The following is a 25,058-nucleotide window of genomic DNA, read 5'->3' as shown; positions in this document are numbered from 1 at the left end:
GCCATGACACTTTTATTATTACTATCGAGTCAGGCATTTCAGAGCTAAACCATTATTGTGCTATGGCATGGGTTGGCAACATATGGCCTGTGGGCCAGGAGCCACTGGATGTAGCCCATGGAACCAGAAGGAGCTGGGGCTGGGCATTAGGAAGTTGTACTGCAGCTGGGCAGCTAGAACCTGTGCTTGCACTGACACCACTTCTCTCCACCCCCTGATGCAGCACAGGTGCAGCTTCCAGAAAATGGGGAACTGAGTCGGGGCCAGGCAACTTTCAGCTGTGCCTGTGGTACAGCCAGGAGCTGGAGAGTGGGTAGAAGTGACAACAATGTGGACACCACCAGCTAGAAGCTGCACAGTGCAGCCAGGGAACAAGTGGTTAGAGAGAACCAGTGCCAGCAGCATGGGTTCAGTTCCAAGCTGCCAAGCCCTGGCATAGCTCCCCTCCAGCTGGAAGCTGCACTTGTGCTCCTGTTGGGGACCAGGGTGCTGCGAAAAGCATTGCTGATGCCAGTAGTCCTAGGTGCCTGGCTCTGGCATAGATGCAGGCAAAACTGCTCTCACTGCTGATGCAACACTGAAGCCACCTGGACTAGAAAAGTGGAGTGGGTTGTTCCAGCCTGTGACTTGAAAAGGCTGCCAGCCCATTAAGTCAGAACAACAAAGCATGCCAAGGAGCCAGCTTGTAGCATGCTTACTGAACCATAGCTGAATGCCTAACCCCTTAGTTTAGCAATCAAGGTCTCCACCATCACTTTTTGGTGTCACTCCATGGACAAGAAGCAAAGCGGCATTTCCCGAAGCTGAGATCAACCCACTTGTTTTATGCCTGGATGTAGTGAGTATACAGGGCAGTGGGAAGTATGACTGTAGCATGTGGAGATGCAACAAGGTAGCTTTAATCTAGCTAGCAAGGGCACTAGTTGCAATGGAGTCATGATGGCTATAGGGATACCTGGGTGGTCTGTGCCACCCCATCTTTGCTGCTGCTGGTACCTGAGCTAGCTATACTGAAATTAGCATGTTCCCAGGCCTACACATTCCAATCACATCTCCAACTGTTACACAGGCATAGCTCTAATGACAGCCATTTAGGTGGGGGGTGGGGGGGGGGGGGTGGAGTTGGGACAGGGTCCTGGAGAAAAAAAATGAAGAAAATGCCTTTTTACTTGCCTTGGCAATTCTTATTCCAGTTACCCACTGATGTAGAGTCCACTGGTCATCACAGCATAAATACTTGATATATTGCGACTCCTTCTGAATCTGTGGATGCTGAAATGAGTAATTTGTGCAATTATAAAATTATATATATAGCCAGCAAAATGTAAAAAGCAGAGACCCAGTGTGATGATCTCAGTGAGAACAATGCCTTTCTAAATTGCGTTAACCTGGAGATGATTAAATCAGTGGTGGAAAAGAGCATATAAAAAAAGAGTGAGATCACAAATTACAGTACAAGCAGATTAATGTTAGCAGTGTTTTCTTATAACAAATTTAATGCGTTGCAAGATAGGCTTGCTTTGTGAATTCAAGAGTTTTAGAAATCTAAAATGTGATCGGCGGGTGAATGAAGTGTACAAATGTCAGTTTGGGACTTAACACTTTAACATATTAATAAGAGGAAGAATGGTTCTCGTTGTAGCTTGCCTCCTGTAAAGCACCCAGAATGCAATTGAACATGAGTAGTTTCCAAAGAGCAAGGTAAATCTGAATAATCAAGGACTTTCCTCTGAAACACAGTTTTTTTCTTTACTGAGTTTTTCTTTGGGCCTGGGTCTAGTTCTGTTCCTCCAAATTTCATAGAGTTTATAGACATTAGGGCTGGAAGGGACCTCAGAAGATCATCGAGTCCAGCCCCCTGCCCGAAGGGCAGGAAGTCAGCTGGGGTCATAGGATCCCAGCAAGATAAGCATCCAATTTACTCTTGAAGATGTTCAATGTAGATGCTTGAACCACCTCCGATGGCATGCTGTTCCAGACCTTGGGGGCTCAGACAGTAAAGAAATTCTTCCTTATGTCCAGCCTGAAACAGTTTTGCAGTAGTTTATAACCGTTCAACCTTGTCATCCCTTGGGGCGCTCTGGTGAACAAACGTTCCCCCAGATACTGGTGGTCACCCCTGATAAACTTATAGGTGGCCATCAGGTCACCCCTGAGCCTGCGCTTTTCCAGGCTAAAGATCCCCATAGCTCTCAGACTGTCATCGTAAGGTCTGTTTTCCTGACCTCCGATCATGCATGTGGCTCTCCTCTGGACTCTCTCAAGCTTCTCCACATCCTTTTTGAATTGTGGGGCCCAAAACTGGATGCAGTACTCCAAGGCTGGGTACAAGGGGAGAATGATGGCCTGGAATTTACTTGAGAAGCATCTATGGATGAAAGCCAGCATTTTGGTCGCTTTACTAGCTGCAGCATCGCACTGCAGGCTCATGTTCATCTTGTGGTCAATGATGACCCCCAAGTCTCTTTCTTCCATAGTGCTGGCCAGTGTAGCACTGCCGAGCCTATAAGGATGCTGCAGATTTTTCCTCCCAAGGTGGAGAACCTTGCATTTTTCAGTGTTAAACACCATCAGGTTCTCATCCACCCATTTGCTGAGCCTGTCCAGGTCAGCCTGGATCGCCCTCCTGTCTTCTGGTGTGGATGCTTTGCCCCAAAGTTTGGTGTCGTCGGCGAACTTGGCCAGTCAGCTTCCGACTCCAGTGTCCACATCATTAATGAATATGTTGAACAATATGGGTCCAAGGACAGAGCCTTGGGGGACCCCACTGGTCACAGGGCACCATGACGATTGACTTCCATCAATTATCACCCTCTGGGTCCGACCACGGAGCCAATTCCCCAGCCAGCGGATCGTGGTGGACCCAAGGCCACAACTGGCCAGTTTCGCCAAGAGGTGAACATGGGATACCAGATCGAAGGCTTTTTGAAGTCAAGATATATGACATCAATCTCTTCTCCCTTGTCCAGGTGATAGGTCACCTGGTCATAAAAGGAAATAAGATTGATCAAGCAAGACCTGCCCGCTACAAACTCGTGCTGGCTATCCCTCAGGATGTTGGTGTCGGCCAGTCCATTAAGGATGGCCTCTTTAATAAATTTTTCTAAGATCTTCCCTGGGATAGAGGTCAGACTGATGGGCCTGTAGTTTGCCGGATCCGCTTTCCTCCCTTTCTTGAAGATAAACACCACATTGACCTTCTTCCAGTTTTCGGGCACTTTACCAGAGTGCCAGGAGTTCTCAAAGATCCGTGCCAGGGGCTGGGCTATGATGCTTGCCAGCTCCTTGAGTACCCTGGGGTGTAGACTGTCATGGCCGGCTGACTTGAAGGTATTCAGCCTCTCAAGGTGATCCTTTACGAGGTCTGCATTGATGGAAGGCAACGGATCTCCCTCACCCGGACCTCCCTGTCCCATAGCGGGCATGGGCGTCCCATGGGACTGATAAAAGACCGACGCAAAGTACCCATTTAATAGGTTGGCTTTTTCCTGGGCGTCAGTTGTCAGTTGTCCCATCTGGTTTTGCAGGGGTCCAATGTTGCCCTTAGTTTTCCTCTGGCTCCCCACATATCTGAAAAAGGACTTTTTATTATCCTTGATACTTGAAGCTAGTTGGAGTTCAGTTGCAGCCTTGGCTTTCCTGGTTTGCTCCCTGCAGGACCAGACCAGTGCAGAATATTCCTTCTTGGAGGTGAATCCCATGCTCCATCCTTTGTAGGCCTTTCTTTTTAGTCTCAGGAAGTCTGCTAGATCCCTGGAGAGCCAGGGGAGCTGCTGTGCCCTCTTGCTGCCTTTCCTCCAAGATGGAATAGAATTAGCTTGTGCATTGAGGATCACTCCCTTGAGGAGCAACCACTTGTCCTGAACTCCTCTCCCTCTGGGAGTCTATTCTCCTTGATCCTGGGCGCTCCTCATCAATACTGGTGTAAGATTGTGGTACTGTGGCTAGAGGATTATACATGATAAATGCCATCAAAAGTGATGTTTTTTCAAGGATATTTAAATCCTTTCGAACTCTTCTGTTCTTTGCTAAGCACAGAGACCCCTTCCTGTCACTGCTTGACACTGCACCCCTACAGCTCAGTCTGCTGCAATTTCAGTCTGATTACTTCCCTGAAATTTGTAGCTACTAAGTTGTTAGATTTTGAAGGAATTAGCCTCCCATGATACAACGCTGAAAACTATAAACACAAGGCAGCTCTAATTTTCAAGAGTAGGAGCTGTCTGCTGCCATTTATTGGTGATTTGGGGGAGATGGGAGAGCAGACATTATTTGTGTGGGTGTTACCTGCTTGGTCATTTTGGTTAATGCCTATTTTAAGTGTTAATAGTCATTCTAGCTTTAGGTATGGAGTTAATGAAGCACTGTTGCCTTTTAGCTGTGGCAAAAGGGCAACAGAACTGTGCTTAATGTCTCAAGTGAGACACCTGAACTTGTATTGCATGGCTGAAGCATGTGCTGGACATGTGTGCAAGTGCATGCATGCAAAAGTAAAAATCTGTGTGTGACTGGATCCCCTCCACACAGTAATGGCAGCAATGAGTGAACTCTGGCCTCCACCCAGGACCAACAGAGCCATAGTAGCTGTAGCAGTTAGGCAGTCCAGCATGAGACAATAAGATGATAACAAAGCATTTGTCCATGGAATTCCAGTAGCACTTTCCCTGCCGGAGTGCACCTCTGGAGCTTCTCTGGCAAAACACCACAAAGGTGCACTGCAGGGAAAAGGTGGGGAAGCATGGTATCAGAGATACTTTTGTCCATTGGAGGCTCACAGGAATAGGTGGACAACCAAGGCAAAGGACTATCATCCACGTCCCCACTGGGGCGAACATTTTAATTACTATTCATATAAACACGTGCTTGGCTGAGGTATTTTCTCTCTTAATGCAGTTTTCTGTGTCCCAACCTCAGTGCTTGTAAGAGGGGCAGTTTTGTTTGTTAAGGATGCCCAGGTTTCTGTTAGGTCTCAAGCCAGAACTGTTTAGGAATTTTAATTTAAAATATGTAGGTGTTTGAACCCACCCCTTTTACTACCAATAACTCCTGGCATTAATAGTTATCACTGGGTTTTTTAATCAAGGTGCATTGCTGGCTGTTTGTTCTGGGAGACTCTACCTCTGTCCACTTGAGGTCTGATTCAGTCTTCAGAACATCCCAGAGCAGGCTCTCCTCTTTTTTGCAATGAGCTGATATCATATGGAAAGTATCAGCCCTGGATGTACCTTCAAGAGACAGCCTTTGCTCTGATCTGTAATGTTCTATTCAGTCCAGAAGATGGCATCAAATCCCTTTCCACTGCACTTTCTTAGGGCTATATCTTTCCATCAAAATGAACAGCAGCTTAATGATCCAGTAAGTCTCCCTCCATTTTTCACAGGCTACATTTAACAGCATCTTTTGTGAGGACTTTGAAAATGAAATTATCTGAAATAATCGGGACAGACTGGGAGGAGCTTGCTCCCTGGCTGCAAATCAAGGCTGAGTAGGCAGTAGCATGGAACAGTCATGTTACCATGTCAGACATGGTCCTGCCTTAGGGACAGACTGCTCAGGGGAAGGACCCTGCCTCAGGAATGTGTCAGTGTCCCCTACACACAAAGAACACCACATCCATCTGAGTGGATTTGGCCAGGATCCCAGCTGCTATGGGGCTTGATGACATGTCTCTGCATGCCATGGAGGACAAGGATGCTAAATCCAGCAAGCATGCAAGGTTAGAAGCTGTTTACTTTTCCCACACCCCTCTCTGCAGGCAGGATCTGGCCCAGTGTTTGCAGTTGCTGAATTGAGCCTGCTCCAGAGAATTTCTAACAGTTCTTTTCACTAACAACTACAGCAAACCAGAGCCACAATCAGTACAGGACAAAATTAAGGCTAAATCCAACAGAAGGCTGAATCACCACTGATTTCAAAAGGATGTGAAGGAGCATAGCACCTTACAGAGTCAGGCTTTTCTTTAGTCAGGTAACATTATCTAGCTAACATTCATATTACCACTCAATTACAAATAAAGTAATATTCCTTATGAAAAATCTGTTTAATATAGCAGCTGTTTCTATTTGTTTTCTATGTTGCTGAAAGATGAGCTCTCTCTTCCTGTGAGTAACATTTCCTCTAATGTGGACTCTGACTCAGAGCCCCCTGAAGGTCAGGGGGAAAGCTCCTGTCACCTTTAATATGCTTTGGACCAGGTGTAGAAAACTAAATCTAGGGGCACGTCTATATGAGATTCATCAATCTAAGTTAATGTGCATTACGGGTGCCCATTTACACGTGCATGCCCTTAATGAGCATTAACTTAGGGTAATCAAGACTAAATTTGATACTTGCAAATGCAGGTATCAAATTTAGTCGCGATTAAGTTAATGCACATTAACGCACGTGTAAATGTGACCTTAGCACTAACTTTAGGACCGGGTCTACCTAGCTACTGCAGGGCCACAGGGGCACATGGCAGGGCTGCATTGACTTGGGACTAACTTTAGTGTGAAGTGTACTAGCTTTAGTCCCAAGTCACTGCACATGTAGACACCTACCAAAAAACCCACCAAACTTAATATGCATTAGCTTAATGCACATTAAATTTAATCAGCCTTAAATGCACATGTAGATGCACCCTAAGGGTCCAAAGCCTTTGCATCTTTAAGTGCAATGTCCCCACCACAGCTAGTCAGCAGAGGTAGAGCCTGGAACTCTGAACACCAGAAATGAACAAACCTCTATGGCTTGCTGGGATCTTGGTATTGAGGGCCCTGCATTCTCTCCCCAACAGTGTCCTCCCCCCTACCCCCCCAACATTTAGGGTGGCTCAAATGTGATTCCCATGGACTTTTAGATGCTTAAGACAAGCATCCCTTGATAGAAAGTGTGTGTAGTATGCAATCTAGTCCACATAAAATATAAGACTGCTGCTGTGAGTGGGTAGTAGAGTTACTGTGTTAGCACAAGTGGTGGAATTCTGTGCTATGGAAGCTAAAGATGCCAGCTTCAGATCCTCCATTGATAACCTAGGTTGTGAATCATTCTGCAGGCTTTATTAGATGATGTGGAATGGCTGGTCTCAGAATGACTAATGCTGTGGGGGACTGACCAATGTAAAATCCTGATCAAGAGAGGAAAGCTATAGATCATTCATGTAAATAGGCTTTCCACATCCCACTGCTTCGGATTCCTGGGACAGTCTGTTGCTCAGCATATGGACCTAGATCCCTAGCCCTACAATAAGCTCTGTGTGAGCATTTGGGTATGCCTGTGCAGACATCATGGCTGGATCAATTCTTTGTTCTGAAACAAACTGCCAAAAGTGCGAGCAAACTGTAGCCAATGTTTCTAGGTCTAAAAGGAGATAAGCCATTTTGTTACACAGTGCATATTGTGCTCTGGAAAAGTCATTGAAATCATCTGACAGCAAAGTGAAAACACCTGTTTCTGCTGAAGAGGTTTATTACCTTTCTTTCTGAAACATCTAAAAACAAACTGAATTATAAAGAATAACTCAAAAAGCAATGGTCTGGCTCTTGAAAGCCTGACTTGAGTGACAAGTGATACCATACAAACAACAGCTAAATAAACAGGAAGGGAATTCGGCCTTTATCTATGTTAAAGGCCACAAAAAGCTGTCATATTATAGTGCCTGCAAAATCATTACATGGTGCACTGACATTTCATAAAATCTACAGTATTTATCTAAAAGCTTTATTCTGTAGATCTCAAGGTGCTAAATAATGATGAGTGGACAGCATCACTGCTGTTTTACAGATGGAGAAACCAAAGCCTGCAGGATAAGGGCCTGATTTCAAGACACAATGGGCACCCACCACTCCAAAGGAAGTCAGCAGGAGTCAAACCTCTGAAAATCTGGCTGATAGCAAAGGACACCCATGAGATGAAAACCTAGTTCTCTGCTCTGAGGCTCTGTTTCCCCCCTAAACATCACTACAGCAGATAAATAATTTAGAAACACTTGGATACTAAGAGCTTATTTCTAAGAAGCTTTAGAAATCCCAAATTTATGCAGAGATTACTTTCTCAGATACAAAGTAAACTTGTTGCCTCAGGAAAACAAGACAGTACACACTGAAAAGCTAAAGAGAAGGAACTGAAAGATGTGGTTTCTATGGCTTGTGCCAAAACAAATGACTAAAAGTAGCTGGTCTGCATGTATTATCAGGGATTATCTTAATAACATACTCTCTTTACTTCACCTTCTTTCAGCAATGAAAATAAAAAATTAACTGAAGCTGCTCAGGCATCTCACTGGCTTCCTTACCCCAAATGCATGGATCAACACTGAGTTTTTGAGGCAGAAACAATAGCCAGAAGGTTTACATAAGCAGCCAGCTTTACATAAACCACAATCTTTCGATTTAGCCCAACATTTTAAAAAATGCTCATTCGTTTGGGCCCCTGTTTCCTGGGCACTCAGTTTCTGCTATTTTGGCAGTAACACAACTGGGAGTAGCAAGTGGGGCACCAACGCTAAGGGCTGACTATGAGGGGGCACATGAATCCTGCTGGGGGTCTTTACCACAACAGGGGCAAACCTGGCACTGCCCAACTACAGGAGCCAAGCAAGGCTGCGCTGCATGTAGCAGTGCATCTGTGTGGTAGGAGGTGAATGCAATGGAGCTCCCCCAGCATCAGCTACTGCAGGAGTAGCAGTAGCCAGCAGCTGCCTTCCCAAGCAAGGAGCCCGGGCTGGTAATGCTTCCCTCCTCCCTCTGAATGAGCTTCCTATGCCTCTGTACTTTAGGGCTGGTTTTCACTCACACCCCAATTGATTTCAACCTGAACCAAATATCAGACGTTTTGAAAATCAGCCCCAAGTTTGGTATTTTCTTCTAAATTCAAACTCCCTGCAACCAAAACATCTCCCTGATTTGCTGAAAATGTATGAATAAGCCACAGGGGTTTAGGTTGTAGCCGTGTTGGTCTAAGGATATAGGCAGACAAGGTTCCTTGGGTGAATTTGATATCTTTTATTAGACCAACCCCAATGGTTGGAGAATAGTTATTAAGCAAGCTTTCGGGTTCAAAAACCCTTCGTCAGGCTAAGGACGCTGCAGCAGTTGCTGCGTGCTCTTCCTGGATGGAAAGAAAAGTAAAGAAGCCAGAGGCTGGGCTGGGCTGGGGAGTCAGTTGCCAGGCAGATTGTAATGTATCAAAAATCCAATGTCTATGTTTAGTCCCTGATCTCTAGTATCCAGCAGGTTGATGAAATGGAGCTCATAGGCTCGTCTCTGGGAAGTGTTGTGTAAGTTTCCCTTGAGGATCAGGACTGAGAGATTGGAGAGAGAGTGGCCCTCCTGTGAGAAATGTGCCCCCACTGGTAATCAGGTGTTTCTGTCTTTGATGGATTTCTGGTGTGCGTTCATTCTGGTGCGCAGTTGTTGTCTGGTCTCTCCTACTTATCTTCCATCAGGGCATTTGGTGCATTGGATGAGGTATATCACATTCCTGGAGGTGCAGCTGTAAGATCCTGGGATGCTGATGGCTCTGTTGTGGGGTGTAGTAATAGTGGGGGTGGTGGAGATGTATTGGCAGGTTTTGCATTTCTTGTCATGGCACGGTCTGGATCCTTTTGGTGTGTTCTGGAGTTGAGGAAGTTTGCTTCTGGTGATGAGGTTGGCGAGGTTCGGTGCTTGTCTGAAGGCTAGGATGGGTGGCTCTGGGAAGATCTTTTTAAGAATAGGGTCTTTTTCTAATATGGGTTGCAATTTTTTGAGGATTTTCTGTACAGGTTCAAGGGATGGGTGATAGGTCATAACCAGCGGTGTGCGATTTGTGGGTGGTTTTCTTCTGTATTGCAGCAGTTCTTCACGTGGTATCCAGGTGGTTCTTTCAAACGTGCGATCTACCTCTCTGGAGGAGTGTCCTTGCTGGGTGAAAGCCTTTTTAAGATTGGTGAGGTGGCGATCCCGGGTGTTTCAAGGGAAACTTACACAACACTTCCCAGAGACGAGCCTATGAGCTCCATTTCATCAACCTGCTGGATACTAGAGATCAGGGACTAAACATAGACATTGGATTTTTGATACATTACAATCTGCCTGGCAACGGACTCCCAAGCCCAGCCCAGCCCAGCCCAGCCCAGCCCCTGGCTTGTTTATTTTTCATTCCATCCAGGAAGAGCACACACCAACTGCTGCAGCTTCCTTAGCCTGACGAAGGGTTTTTGAACCCGAAAGCTTGCTTAATAACTATTCTCCAACCATTTGGGTTGGTCTAATAAAAGATAACAAATTCACCCAGGGAACCTTGTCTGAATAAGTCACACTGCCTCATTCGAAGGGAAGTATGTTTTCAATTGACCTACACTTCCCTAATGGCTGAAGTAGTATTTTAAGTTTAGCCATTTAAAGAAAAGGAATTGACAGATATTATTAACTAAAGAGAATGGCTTTACACAGCACATAAAAATCATTTGTTAGACTGTTTCTCACACTCTCCTTTTCTACCCTCCATCTGTATATTTAGGCCTCAATTCTATAAAAACACACATGTAAACACTTGAGGGCAGGACCTCATTTCTCAGCATGTCTGAAACAGTTCAGTGCTAATTAATAACATCTTTCTACACTTGCCATCTTCAGATGAGTGGTGGAGTCATGAACATGGATCTGAAATACTCATCTGAAGTCACAAAATTTCTCATCCATTTCTGGTTTCCCTTCATAACCATTCTTTTCTACCTCTCCCTCCTGTCCTCAATCTCTCAAACACTCTTACCTTGGACCTTCACATCCTTAAAATTGTATCCTATTGAATGTTTTATGTACAAGCCTCAGTGTCTGATGAGGTGTAGTAGGTGTGGGCTTCAAGCATATCAGCAGTGACCAAACTGATGACAAAATTCTCTGCTGGAATAACTCCAATCTAGCAAACCAAGCGATTCTGGCAGGGAGTTTGGCCTTAACTGTCTCTAGAAAACTGGACATCTGAAAGAAGCATGGCAGCCTCCAAAGGCTATCAGGAAAATTTAGCTAGATAGATTGCAAAGGAAAATGTACCCAGCTGTGGAAATGGAGTATGATGATGCCCTTGTCTCAGTTTATCCCCAGGAAACCACTTTCTTTTCATCCTAGATTAATTCAGCATTATGCACCATTACCTTCAGATTACTCAAGCAAAACCAGCACCAATAAACCATAATTAAATTCATTCTTTGGCTCAGACACATCAGACTGACTAAACCAATCAATTTGCATATAGATTACCTTGCTATTTGTCTGCTTTGAAGGATTCATTACAGTGATACAACCAGCTCCCAGACTAGTGAGTATACTCCCTCATAGAACAAATGCTAGCGGTATATTTAATAATATTCAAAATTTCTATGAAATAAAATAGAAATGAACCAACAAAGTGATGAATGGGCCCTTCTTGCTAATGGAGGGGGGCCTCTCTTTGACTTTGGAAGACTTTTAACCTAATGCCATGAAAGGAATGACAGTGGCTGTGGGATTGGGATGACATGACATTGAGACAACATGCCCACCCCAAAAGTACTCCTCTAGATACTTACTGAAGGAGGAAGAAAGGGGTCATAGGAGAGTCACCTGTCTATAGTAACGTGTGGTGTAAAGGTGCTAGCCTAAATTGTACAGAACACCCTCAACTTATTTGTTTTGTTACAGGTACGAGTGGTAATTTATTCTTGTGGAGGAGAGTCAGGAGGCAAAAGCTGTATCTTCATTTTGTCCCTCCAAGCAGACATGAGAGTCAGCAAGGTGGTTTGGAAAGCAGTTCCACTGAGAAGCTTATTTTACTTTCTACTACCTGCTGCCAGGTGATAGGAAAAGAAAAGCATTGGCTTTGTGTGGCTGCAGGTTGAGATGAAGAGTCCTTCTTACAGAGCTGGCTGTTCACCTCGTTTCTCCTGTTTGTACAGGAAATCAGGACAGTTTTCTTGGACCATAATATAAGCATTCTCTAGCCACAACTAGGTGGCGAGAGGTGTTCAGGGTTTTTTGGTTGAATAAGGTCTCCCTTCTTATATAAAATTAAATGAGCCAACAGTCAGATATGAGGATGCAACACATCTGGTTTCTAAAGGGAAAAGATCTGTTTGCACAGATGTTAAGGGAAAGGGTGGAGCACTTTCACTGTGTTAAGTATAGTTCACTAAGCAGATAGGAAACATCTGCATCTTACAGGGGCAGCCCCCAAAAGGGGCTTGTGTTCTTTTGAAGCTTTAATTTTTAATAGGCTAAGTATATTTTTGTTATGTACAAAATGAAGGGAGGTCTGATGGGATTCCTGGCTCAGGTACCAAAAGCCTGTTCCAGCAGTTCAGCTTCCTCTTACAGAAGGCTATAGCCTAGCATAGACCAAATGCATAAGGAAAAATAATCTTAAGCTTTAGAGTTCCCCAAATGCCTAAAGATGCTATCTCTGCTACTAAGGGTATGCCAGAACCCTCTCCCCAGCCTGCACTTTCTTAGGGATCCAAAAAGATATCAGTTTCAGTTTATGGCTCGGGGATTAGATAGAGGCATTTCAATATGACTTTGGCTTTCTGGTAGATGCTGATTAGCCACCTGTGCTCCTCTCAGCAAGTCCCAGCTGGGCTTGCCTCTGTCTAATAGTAGCTGGCATTAGGAAGCAGCTGTCTGCACTGCGGCCTCAGCCCCTCCTGAATTATCCTGAAAGCAGTCTCCTGAATGTGCTAAGCACAGTAATAGAGGACAGAAGCCCTTGAGCAATCTCAGTCATGCAACCTTTTCCTCCACTATCACTGGAGGCATCTTGATGGTTCACAAAAGGAGAGGAAAAACACCAATTTGGGTGGATTCTTCTTTGATCTGGGCTGCAGCATATCTAAAACCAGTAAGTGGAAGGAATGATAGGTAAACTGCATTTACAGTGTATCATGATTCTACCATGGTTTTGCAGAGACAAGAGGTTAATCTGAAAGGACTTTAGGTTATGTCTACATTGCAATACCAAAGTGTGACAAAAGCATGTGCCTCCTCTGACTTAAACACCTGGTTTGGGAACTGATAACAATGCAGCTGGCAGTATCACAGGGTTCCAGCTGCACAACATACCCAAAAGTCTGGGTAAATCTTCGGGTGGTAACCCAAGCTGAGATCCATGCTGCCACCACTATGTTCGTATTGATACCTGAACAAGTTGGTTAACACTTCACTTGGGTTTGTCCACACAAAGCAAAATTGCATCTCTGTTGTTTCCTGCACCTCTGCTATTTACCATGGGCTACTCTGCTAACTACTGATCTACTTTGTATGAACAAAGGGCACTTTCCATATGGCTGAGGTATGTGTGAGGATAATCTAAAAGATGTAGTGTAAAACAACCATGTCTCAGTTCTTCATGTCTCAGTCTTACTAAAATTGAGTTCTGACAGAATCATTTCTTCATAAAAATCTCTTTTCACTGAGGGTGAGCCTTCCCTGAACAGTTAACCTGGTCTCTCCTGTGCACTTTAGCTGAACCCCTCTCCCCAGAAGCACTCTTTCATCTTGGGCTAGCTCCCCTGGCAGAAGTAGAGCACAGATTCTGCCCTGACTGAGGCTGGAACTGACCCATTTCCCAGAGAGGATGCAGACTAAATCACTACTACTGATTGTCTCCCACTGCTCTTCCTACAACTCCCGCTGAAGAACAAGTTCTCTTGCATTTGACCCAATTAACTGAGAGAGAATCCTAGAGTGTTTCTGCACAAAGAACCATTTCCAGACTGGGGAGTGCAGAAACAAAGCTAGGGCTTTGTTGTGGGGATACCAAGACTATGGTTCCAATTGCCCAAGTTAATGGTATAGTTATGACATGCCCTGACAAGTTAATGCCAGTGTCTTGTAACTACTGCACCTGTTCCTTTCTGATTAATTTATCGTAGGGACTTTATTCTCAAAGCATGGCAGGATCAGAGAGATCTCATGCTGAGATTAACTGATGACCCTTAAGGCTGGCTGGTTCTTCTCTGGCAACCTGGTTCACATTTTCTTCAGCAGGAGAATCTGCCTAGAAAGCTCTCACATGGAAACAAAAGACAGGCTGTTCACTAGTATACACATTGCAAGAGCTCTGTCCCCAGCTCCATGCCTTCAAATACTACAAGCATCTACACAATCATAAAATAACACTGCCTTACTACTTTTCCCCTCAGTCCGCAGAGACCAGGAACTACTACATCCTCACCCAAACTAGCTGGAGGTCAAACAGGTCTTTTTTTCTATGAAAGGTGTGTGTAATTTTTTAAAAGAATAATTATTCCAGGCTGTTATATAGACTTACCTTAATTGGTTAAGACTCTGAAATAAACTAAAGAAATCATATCATACCTTTTTAACAAAAAACAATGAAGTAACTCTGCCTAAGGTGTTTTTGAAAAACTGAATTATTTGAACTGTTGACCAGTATTAATCATAAATGTGCTTACAGAAAATCAGGCTGACTCCCTGATTCCTATAAGTTGCATCTATTTGGCCACAAGCAAACTAAACAGGCAAACATTTGAAATGAAACAGATTTTTCTTTTTGTATGAGTCCATTAAATGCAGTTATAACCAGAAAAAAGGCATCAGAAATATCTGCTTCTTCTTATTGTTTGGATTTCTATATTATGCTTGCATACGGTTCTTGTTAGTCTCACAGACGCATTCAATATAGCTGTAGAAGAGGAATCCATATCTTTTTTCTCGCATACAACTATGTCACCAGATACATTCCAATTCTGGAATTTCCATTCCTGATCACTAGCAACCCATGTCCAGTTAAGGCAAGTTAACATTTTAGACATATAACATTCTAGACCTCACAGCTCTCTGTTCCTTCACCATGGGTTCAAATCCACCCCTTGGGCTGTGTCCAGACAAGTGTGGCCATGTGTGGCACCACATAACGCAGATTCAGGTGTTCTCTGTGGTGCAAGGGAGCAGTGTGTGTGTGTGTGTGTGTGTGTGTGTGTGGAGGGGGGCTAACCCCTGGATATCTAGGGGTCAAAAATACCCATGGGGAGGGAAAAAAAGCAGAGTAGTGTACAAGGCAGTAGCACACGCCACTCAAAACCGGAGCCAAGCCATCTAGAGCTGCGTTCCAGCTGCCAGGAGGCTCCAAATAGTGGCTCCCAGGACCCTCATTTGGACACCCCTCCCCTGGCTCCCGGGTAAGCCTGTTGGGGCCAGCCCAATGCTGGTCCCAGCCTTCCCTACCCCACCTGGGGTAACTTACCACATGCCAGAGGGTGTGTGGCACAGGCAGAACTAGCACTGAGCCAAGGTGCGCTTCTTCTAGTTGTCCCCAGGGAGCCAAATGCCTAGGCTTGTGTGGATGCGGCCTTGGAGTACTAGGGGCATTTCCTTCAGGAGGGAAATAGGCAGTATTGGATCCTAATGCTCCCCATCTGGAATGTTCCTGATGCGACATAGTACTTACCCCAGTGCCTGGCGTTTAGCTAACAAATGCATGAGCCAGGTACCATGTCTTTTGCAAGATCAGGCACAGAATCATGAGACTGAACACGATGATAAATGAGAGCAGCTAGAACACGTTTACAAAATAGATTTGTCATGTAAATACCTTTAAGACAAAGCAGTGGTCCGTAGGAGCCTTGTATTTCACTCTGTACTGAGTACCATAGTAAATGTTAACGTTCTCAAACTGTATAAAGCAGGCCAAATCCCGAGATGTCTAAAAAGGAAAAACCAAGCACACTGTTGTGAGGAATTAAAGGGATAAAACTAGGATGCCAGGCATACTTAAAGACTTGTTTTCAAACTGTTTTGATACTGCTGTTTGTTTCAAGTGTGGACTTTACTGATGCATGAAAGTTTTAAACCTAAGCATGCTTGTATTTCAGTGAACTTTATAACGAGCAGGAAAAGAGCATCATGCCGTATGAAAATATTTCACTAGAATTTCCAGTTTTTCATGTTTTACTATCTTCTCTGGTTTTTGTTGCAAGGTCAGTAACAGTGCTACTAACTAAGGGAAACTGAACAGAGTGGTTGGTTGTCTAGTAGGGAATATTTTTAATTTAGTAATACAGATGTAGCCCTCCCAAGCCTGCTCTTGCTATTCTAAGCTGGGAAATAGATTTGGGGTCTCCTTAACTTTTGTTCTAAGTAAACTGCTTTCCTGAGAGATGTACAGAAAATGTGTGCAAATGTACACACTAGTAGACAAACACTGATCTCATCTACTCCTGCTTCAAATGGTCTCCAAGGCAGATATTTTCTACAAGGCAGATATTTTTTTTCTTCTTTCCACTCCCACCTCTCTACCTACAACATAGTTTACCTGTTATGTGTTGCTGTAATGACAATGTATTTGCAAATATTTTTGCAATGTCATGAATGTTATTTCTATTGGATGATCAGAAAGGAAACGAGACCCCAGTCATTTAATTGAAAGGAAAATGTTTTTTTTTAAGTAGGTAGTGTGTGTGTGTGTGTGAAATTCTAGTGCTGCTGCTTTCTTGGACTCTCTGTGAATATTGCTTTTCATGTGATGAGGAATGGGACAGAAGTAGAGTAACTGAAGGGAAAGGTCTGGTAAGGAAATTGTGATGCAATTAGGTTCGAACATTTTTTCAAGTGTTAGTGCCCAATCTACATGCAAAAAACCAGCACATGCACAATTCCTTGCATGGGTATTTACATTTTCATGGGTCTAGGTATATATTTGAATGACCAAGACGGTTTTTAGTTTTTTATTTTTTTAAACCTAGTTCAAGTGATGTCTAATTACTGTGATTTGCATTTTACTTTAAAAGAGTGAGAACAATTTCACAATCCAGCTATCTTGGAGGGAGGGCATTTAACTTACTTGAGATGTGACTGAAGTAAAGCCTCTTCCAATTAGGGTTCAGATATTTGCTTAGAGTGCTAGACGGGTAGGAGAGGAGTTGAGGAATGGAAAGCCCCTTGACCACTGTTATGCAGCCACTCTGTAAATTGCTGTACAAGCAGGGCAGTTATCTAAGTGCATCTCTTTTGTGTTTTGCCCAGGGTTGGGTCCCACTCTTCTTCTGAATCTGGGTCACCTGAGCAGTAGCACTTTGGGAGCATTGGAACAATTAAGTTCTGTTAACTCTGTGTGCTTCATTTGTTATGGTTACAATGAGGTTCTGTCATATGTAAAAGCTTCCTCAACCAGAATAAAGGTGAAGCCATAACAAAGCTGTAAGTGGCAACTCTCTCCAGAATAGAAAACTGACACCTGCTCACAATACCAAAACCTAGTACCAAGATGTTCACTGCAGAAATGAGAGGCAGTAAGCTGTATACACTTTGTTCTTCTTACCTTATCTTCTGCTGGCTAGTAATGCAGACTCTTTAAATCCTCAGTAACTGTAAATGTCAGTGTATTAGATTTTGCAACCTGAATGCCTCTACCTCACCTCTTTCTCTAGAGAGGGCATCCTTAAAAAAGCTGAAACAGTAGAGCATTTTCTCTAGGTAAAGATTACCTCAGGATAAATGTCTGGTATACAACAATGCAAGATTGTGGAGTACTTCCATGTACCAATTATTGGTGTGACAAATTGATTACAAACACAGACTTAAGCCAGACTATAGATTTCAACAGAGTCTCGTTATAAACAATGACAGATTTACTTTATCTGCATTTTGTTACAAAGAATGAGACTGCTAACATTTAAAATTCTCTCTCAGAGAACCATATATATACCAATGGCATTATTTACAGTGAAATGCCAACTGAAGAGTGTTGTGATTTATTCCCACCCCCCACCATTTACTTCCAGGGGTACAGGATTTCATCCAATGCTTTTATCTAACTGTAGGAATGAAAATGGGGGAAATGCCACAGGATTTCAGTGGCCATATCCTAATATTTGCACAAGTGTTGCAGTCAAAGAGAAAACTCTCTCAGATGCACCAAACACTGCTCTTAAAATGTCACCTCGGGAGTTCTTCACTTTCACCTCTATGAATTGCTTTATTGCTAAAATGATTCCTGTGATTTCCTGACCTTGGTTTTTCCTTTGGGGACATAATAGATTCCAGAAGCCCGCAGAAGAAAATAACGCCTCTTCCAGGACTTTTTTCCATCTTCTTTTAAATAAAGGGCTGCTTCGAGTTCTGGCACAATGACAGATGCCCCACAGAAGCTTTCCTGTGCAGCAAGAATTAGATTACACAAAATAAATGGAGTCAATCACCCATATTAATATATAGAGGCAACGTGTTCACTTAAAGGCACTTTCTCTGTGGGCATGAGAATAAAGAAGGGAAGGCCAGTTTCCAAAGCTGGACATTTGGACATGCAAACAAGAGTTTTCTAGAGTGCTTAAAAGGTCTTGGGAATCCAATTTAGTTCACGCTAGAAAAAGGGCCCATAAAAGCCCTGTTCCCTCCACTTAAGACCCAGAATATGTTTGTAAAGGCTGTAATAGTGGATCAACTTTTGTCGAGTGATAAATTTCTATTTTGGGTCACCCCTAGCCAAGTCCTGTGACCAGAAACACAACTTACTGTAAGAGTGAATGTGAGGGGTAGGCAATAATTTACTCAAGATTTTAACCAGAGCAAACATGTCCAGAGAGGACCACTGTTAGCACTATTACACATTCTGGTTTTCAACTGCTAATACAGCTAAAGGCTGTGCAGGGAAATATTTAATGTCATAAAAACTGTCCCTAAAAGACACTAAGAACCCTAAAATAAAAAACAAAGATTCAGATTAATAGAAATTTATAATTACTCTTAAATTTTGCACTAGCATTCGCAACAGTGTTTGTGAATGTATTCCATTGTCTTAAAGGAGCTCCTATTACATCATCTTTAATGTCAACATACTTTTATTTTAGTTTTACATTTAAAAGGTACTACAATCAGACTTCTTTGCTAATATTAGGTGCCTTCATGATGATGTACTAATTTTGAAGCAAGATTTCCCAGGTATTCTATTATTGGTTATTCTCTTCCTGTACATCAAAATTTAAAATGCTTGCCCAGAAGAAATACAAGGTTTTATTCATTCCCTTAATTCTGCAGTAATCATTAATTTGTTGGAATACTGGCTCTCTCTCTTTCTGGATAGATTGCTCTACTGGAGTTTTAGCAGCAAAGGCCAAAAAAGATACACAGGCTTCTTAAAAACAAGTAAGAGGCTACTTGTCAGTTGCAGAGCTAGCTCAGATAATAACTGGGTGTAGACAAGATTGGGTGGAGAAGCTACATATCTACTTCTAATTAGAAAGAATAGAAGATAATGGTTTTACTATTAATCAATTTTACTAGTAATAAAAGGGCAAGATGATTCTCCAGGCTGGCTCAAGAGCATTGTAGAGTATTGGTTTTGCCCAGTAGGCAGATTTGTGAGAAAGCAAATGCTTATTATGATCTGCCTGGATCTAGCTAGATCCATTTATTCCCCACTATTGAGTGGTGGAGTCCCTTAAATATTTAATTACAAGTTACTTGTAGATTGTGTTTAAACCAAGGAGAAGTGACATTGACTTGGTCTGCGTGTTATATTGTAAATGAATCCAAACTTGCACATTTGGGAACAGGATGATAATATTGGTAGAATCTGGACACAGACTGATAACTTCAGAGCTAAGATGAACTTTGATGGCAAGTACCTTTTTAGAGGGCTCTGAGAAAAGTAAGTTTATGCTAAGGCACTAGTCCTACAAATACTGAAGCACACTCCTAACCTGTATGACTGCAGATAGTTCCATGCCTTTTCCATTACAGTGAAGCTCAGACTACGTGTATACACTTACAGGATTTCAGGCTAACAGAAAAAATGGAATAATTTGGCTCTTTGTTCTCATAACACTGCGTGAAAACCATGTTCGCCGTGCTGAGCAGCAGGGTGTTTTACGGGGCTTGAAAACAAAGCTGATAATATAACGACTCTCATGGTAGAACTTCCTGTTGTTACCCGTTTGCACATAAAAGCTACATGCTGCTATTCTAAAGCAGAAGTGGTTGGTGGCAGTCTGCTAGTAGTATATGGGGTACTTCTGCTTCATCAACACTTGCACCACCAAGTTGGCTTACCTCCAGCAAAGCCTCTTTGTTTTTCTCATTCATTTCTTTGCTTTCATTTTTCCCCTTGTTTGCCAGGTAGAAATTCTGATTACAAAAACAAAAGAAGTTGATGTTGAATATAAATGAACAGTTTGCTACAAACACACACAGTAATGTTGTTCAGCTTTTCTGAACTCTTGCAACCAAGCTAGCAGCTATGAGAAGCAGGTGTCCAAGGATTGTTCTCAAAAACTTATTATAGGTGGTCTTTACCGTAGCTGATTTACCCTAGGGTTCACACTCCATTTTCCCAGTGGAAAATTCATGTGGCTCACATGAATTTAAAACTTTCCATTGCCAATTAGTTTAAAAACTGAGTGGGGGGAAGGGAGGGAGGAGGAGAAGCTGCATACATTAATGTACACAATCCTCTATTAACTTTGGGATGAGTATGGGCTGGGAAACTGTGGAACTTCCATGCAGATTGGTCCCAGAAATCAGAAAAGACCCAAAGGTAGCCTGGATCTGAAATGAAACAAGAAATTTGCCAGCGATAGGAGGAACATGCAGTGGTTAAACTCTCCATCTGCACATGCAATCTCAGAGACTACTTTCCCACATTGCAACACCAGCAGCAAGCAGTTTATCAGCAGAGGAATCCGGTTTGCCAATGTAACCACAGCTCCTTTTTCAAGTGGCATTTTGTACAGTAGTTTGCATGAGTGCAAGGCTCATGACAGACTGTTTTTCAGTGGAGCTTTAGAAATACATTTTTAAATAAAGATAATTTTAAAATGCACAATATGCCAAATGGGCAAGCCCGATACCTGGAGCTACTGTTGCATTTTCATGATCCTATAGTGACACAAGTATAGCAAAACCACTCCAACTTTAAATGCAACAGGATCATGGAGATGTAACACTCCCAAGCAGCAGCAGCAGCTCTCCATCCCCTTTTTAAAGTGGCTAAAATGTCCATTCATGATGCCTACCAAGTCTACTGACAGCCTAAAACAGTGGTTTGGAAAGGACTAAGTAGCCACTTCATCTCAATGCAGTTGCTATCCTGAAACCTACTGCTCTGAACCTTGCTGACATGCTCTCTCATAGCTCTGCTGGCCTGATGTTACACAGAAGTTGGTGCACTTAAGGCGGGAGGAATTTTCAAACGTGCATAAAGAATTTAGCAACACAAGCCCTGGTAGGACTTTGCTCAGCTGCTTGGGCTCTGAGATGAACTCTCTTCCACATCAAGATAGCATATGGGCAAGCTGAAATCACCTGGTCTTGCCTCAAATGGAGCAGTGGCAGAACCCCACTAACCCAGTAAAAGATGTTAGTTGGAGTGGTCCTTATCACTGCTGCATCACCAAGAATGGGTTCAAAAAGTGACTATCTCGATCTGGCCATGACTTAGCCACCAATGCAGGGTATTGATGTCCTTAAGAAAAGAAAGGTTCTTAGTTTATGAGTGGTTTGTGTTTGAGCATCTGGCATTTATTCAGGAGGGAAAAAAAAAAGGACCACCCTGTGTTGACACAGTCCATGGTAAAGTGAGAACTTTTAATAGAGACAGCCTGGCTGGATCACTAGCAAGGCTGCTTTTTATCAGCGAAGCAGGGTTTTGTCGTTTAAATATAAGTTATACCAGCCTGTTGTTTCATTTTTCACTTGTCAGCATTCATTTAATGTATTATTGTTTATTTCCTGTTGTTTCGCATCTCCCTGAAATCTGACAGGACATGACATTTATTATCCTTCAGTAACTTAGGCCTCAGGAAGGAGACCACATACTGTACTGACTTTATCATTGGGTGGTCTTCTCCTGTTGATCAGAACAGCATTCATTGTGTACCAGGCAACCACATGTGTCCACAAGTCCACTAGTCACAGGTCACCTTAAAAGGTACTGTTTCCTTTCTGAAGAAGCGTCAGGCCTGGGGATGTTGGGCCATAACTGTGAAGACAAGCTACAAAGGCTGGAGACCTGTATACACACACATTCCAAGCATGAATATTTCTTTATGTCCAAAGGAGGATGTGTCTGTTTGTGGTAGGGAACTGAGGTTACTTGACAGATGGGTTGATTCTCTTGGGATGATAACAAAAGAACGGAAAGTTAAAAGTAGTACAGTATTCAAACAAACCAAACTGGCAGCACTGGAATTTCCAGTGGCTTATTTTCCTTTTTATTTTTTTTTAAGGATTTTATTTTTGTTTCACCTTGTCTGTAACTATTGGGACTGAATCCTCTGCTGTGCTCATAAAGAACTCAGGAGGGAAGTTTACAAAGAGCCAGCTGCATCTCCCATTCTGCTCTGCCAGGCCCCAAAACAGCTCACCTCTAAAGGACGTTATGTGAGCAGAGAACTGGGATGCCATGTCTCCTTCTCATGCCAGGCTGTGCAGCAGCAGAACTAGCAAAGGATGCAACTCTACTCTTTCTGCTTGCCTCACACCATGTAGAAATAATTTTCAAAGGGGTTCTCCAGCCAGTTTAGCTTCATTTTGTGCTTTGTAATTGTGATTTTCAAAGTTGCATGGGCTATGTAGACACCCTCCCATACTTTCAAGGTTTCCTCTGAGGGGGCTGGGGGAGAAACTGTGTAACCGATTACTTTCTCTTGTGTATAAGTACCACTGGCTTAAGTTATTGTAGAAAATGAAGTAGGTGCTGTGGAAACAAACTGAACTTTGAACACGGCAGAAACAACCAGGTGTTGTGCTGTAAATTCCTAAAGTCAGTGTTGACATTTGTTTAAAAAAACACAATCAATGCTTTTCATCTCTTTCACCCACAATGGGAATCCAACAGCCCCTTGTCAATTCACAGTAACAAATAGGTGTTTGTAGTGCAATTTTTTTCTCATTAGAATATATAGTTTTACCAAAATATATATTAAAGGTCTACTACAGCTGCAAAGTGAAGCTCTCAAATCAGTAAATGGCAGGGTTGAGGTTATCAGAGTAACTTCAGTTTGGGTTTGGTATGCATGTGCATACCATTTTTTTCATTACATGATTATAAAGTATTCTTCCACAAGACCCCAGCATCCATCACTGCACAGGACAGACAGTGTGCAGTAAATGATGCAGCTGCTCCTTACTGATCTTTATATTCTTTGTTCAATGAATAGACCTATCCCTCATTAACTATCCATCATCCAGACTGTGAACTGAATGATGCAAAGATTCTACGGATCACTGTCTCATTTGCTACATGCTGCCCATTCAGACTGCTGAAGGCAGCAAGGCTCCTGCAGGAAAAAAAAGAGAATGTGGCCATAATTCCAGGTTGCATCATAAGACACATACACAAGGGGGCAGTGTTCAGTTTTGCAGGCAGTATTCACTTTGCTTTTGTTTGTTTTCCTCCTTAACATTCAGATGTTTCTTTTTGTGCATGCTATGGGGGGGGGGGGGGGTGTGCACGTCTGTGCGTGTGTTTAAAGAATATAAAGAGAGCATCTATATGATGGAATTAGTTCTACACTTTGCACAAAATTTCCCACCGATGAAAGTGCATAGATTAATAGCTTTGAACACAGACTAAAATGAAGTGAGATTCTAAAAAACCACCTGCAGATGGTCTTCTATGCATACTTGTGCATGTCCTCAAAAATAGCACCATACTCTACTAGTTACACAAATCCAAGGCCAGAAGTGGTTAACCCCCCAGCCAATATGAATGAAACCAGAAGTTACTTGTATGCTTTGGCAATAGAAAATTGAGGAATCTTTGATTGTTATGCATGCAGTTTCGCTTTTAAAGTTAACCCGAAAACCATTATAATTTAGCCAAATCTAAATAGGTGTCATCCATTCCTTAGCACGGCTCCACAACTATCCTAGGGATTGTTTTTGTACCAAATATCAGCGATACTGCAGTTGTTCAAAAAAAGGCTGCAACATTATTTTTATACTGACAAAAGTATGTTTTTGTATGGTGTGACCGTACTCATTTGAAAATGACTGACTGTTTCTGGCCAAAGTTTCCAAATTATATTCTTTGTCAGAAAGCAGGTCAAAAGATGGCCAAAATCATAAGTAGTTAAAAACAAAAAACCCCGTTAAAATGGAACATTTTAGGAGAGTTAAAGAAAATTTAAACTGTAGACAAAACTGAATTAAAACAGAAGAATGCTGAGCAAAGCTTTGTTTGTCAGCAGCTGTGTCTAGTAGCCATCTTGACTATATACTGAAGAACGCCCTGCACTATAGCTGGTACTCTTTCCCACCCCTACATCAACATGCGTCTGCCTGGTCTCTGCTACTTAGAAAATTACAAATGCAAAGATGGAGGAGGAAGATGCAAAGCAGCTCAGGAAACTGAGCTATAACAAAGTTCATACTGTTAGACAGAGGCACCACACTTCCTCTTCCATTTAAGAGGAAGAAAATTTGCTTTGCTATGTTCAGTGAACATGATAATAGAGGGTTGAGTGTAAGAGATTAATTAACATATGATCTGATAAAAGTAACTAAGATTTACAAAAAATAGAGAACACTTCAAAAGAAAAAAAACTCAGAAAAAATGCCTCTAGTCTATTTTCAGTTTCTTTGCACATTTGTCAGCACTGTGTTTACCGGCAGTTTCACTCCTTTCCCTGTATTGTTTGTATGCATCTTTCACAGTTGGAGAGGAGGGAAAAACAATTATTTAAAAAAAATGTGATTGCAAAGCTGTAAGTATGGGCAAAGAGTATTAGATGAAACTATTATAAAAGTTAGTTAACTGATTGGATTTTAAATTTAGGCTCCTGGCACACCTTACATTTATTTAAGAAGAACTTAACTAGTTAATGATGTTTTAAGTAGTAATCTGGTCACATGTTCATGCAGTTAATGATGCAATAAAACAGATAATAAAACACAAAGTTATTCCACAAAATATGTGTAATAATTTTGTGGCCGGTACCCATCACACCTAAAATTGAACATGTGGCCAGGCATCAGCTGACTGGAGCTCCCAGCCTTGGGAGCACACAGGAACCTATGACTTAGGGTTACCATATGTCCAGGTTTTCCTGGTCATGTCCTCTTTTTGGGTCCTCCCATTTCGGTCCGAGTGGTTTTTTAAAATATCAG

The 25,058-nt window shown here is 42.6% G+C and overlaps 1 protein-coding gene across 5 annotated transcripts in view; it reads right to left on the bottom strand.

The window, feature by feature from the left end:
- The window catches only part of APBB1IP (amyloid beta precursor protein binding family B member 1 interacting protein), a 115,775-nt gene that overhangs the window by 12,793 nt on the left and 77,924 nt on the right, over positions 1 to 25,058 (bottom strand). For all 5 annotated transcript variants that reach the window (XM_059729094.1, XM_059729095.1, XM_059729091.1 and 2 more), the window contains 4 exons: positions 20,001 to 20,075; positions 17,962 to 18,105; positions 15,547 to 15,657; positions 1,174 to 1,272 (listed from right to left, as the gene is read on the bottom strand). In XM_059729094.1, coding sequence (XP_059585077.1) covers positions 1,174 to 1,272; positions 15,547 to 15,657; positions 17,962 to 18,105; positions 20,001 to 20,075 — 429 coding nt within the window. The remainder of the gene's footprint in view (positions 1 to 1,173; positions 1,273 to 15,546; positions 15,658 to 17,961; positions 18,106 to 20,000; positions 20,076 to 25,058) is intronic.

The sequence above is a fragment of the Alligator mississippiensis genome, chromosome 5, assembly GCF_030867095.1.
Source record: "Alligator mississippiensis isolate rAllMis1 chromosome 5, rAllMis1, whole genome shotgun sequence".
NCBI classification, from domain to species: domain Eukaryota; kingdom Metazoa; phylum Chordata; order Crocodylia; family Alligatoridae; genus Alligator; species Alligator mississippiensis.
This window is presented reverse-complemented; position numbering and strand designations above follow the sequence as displayed.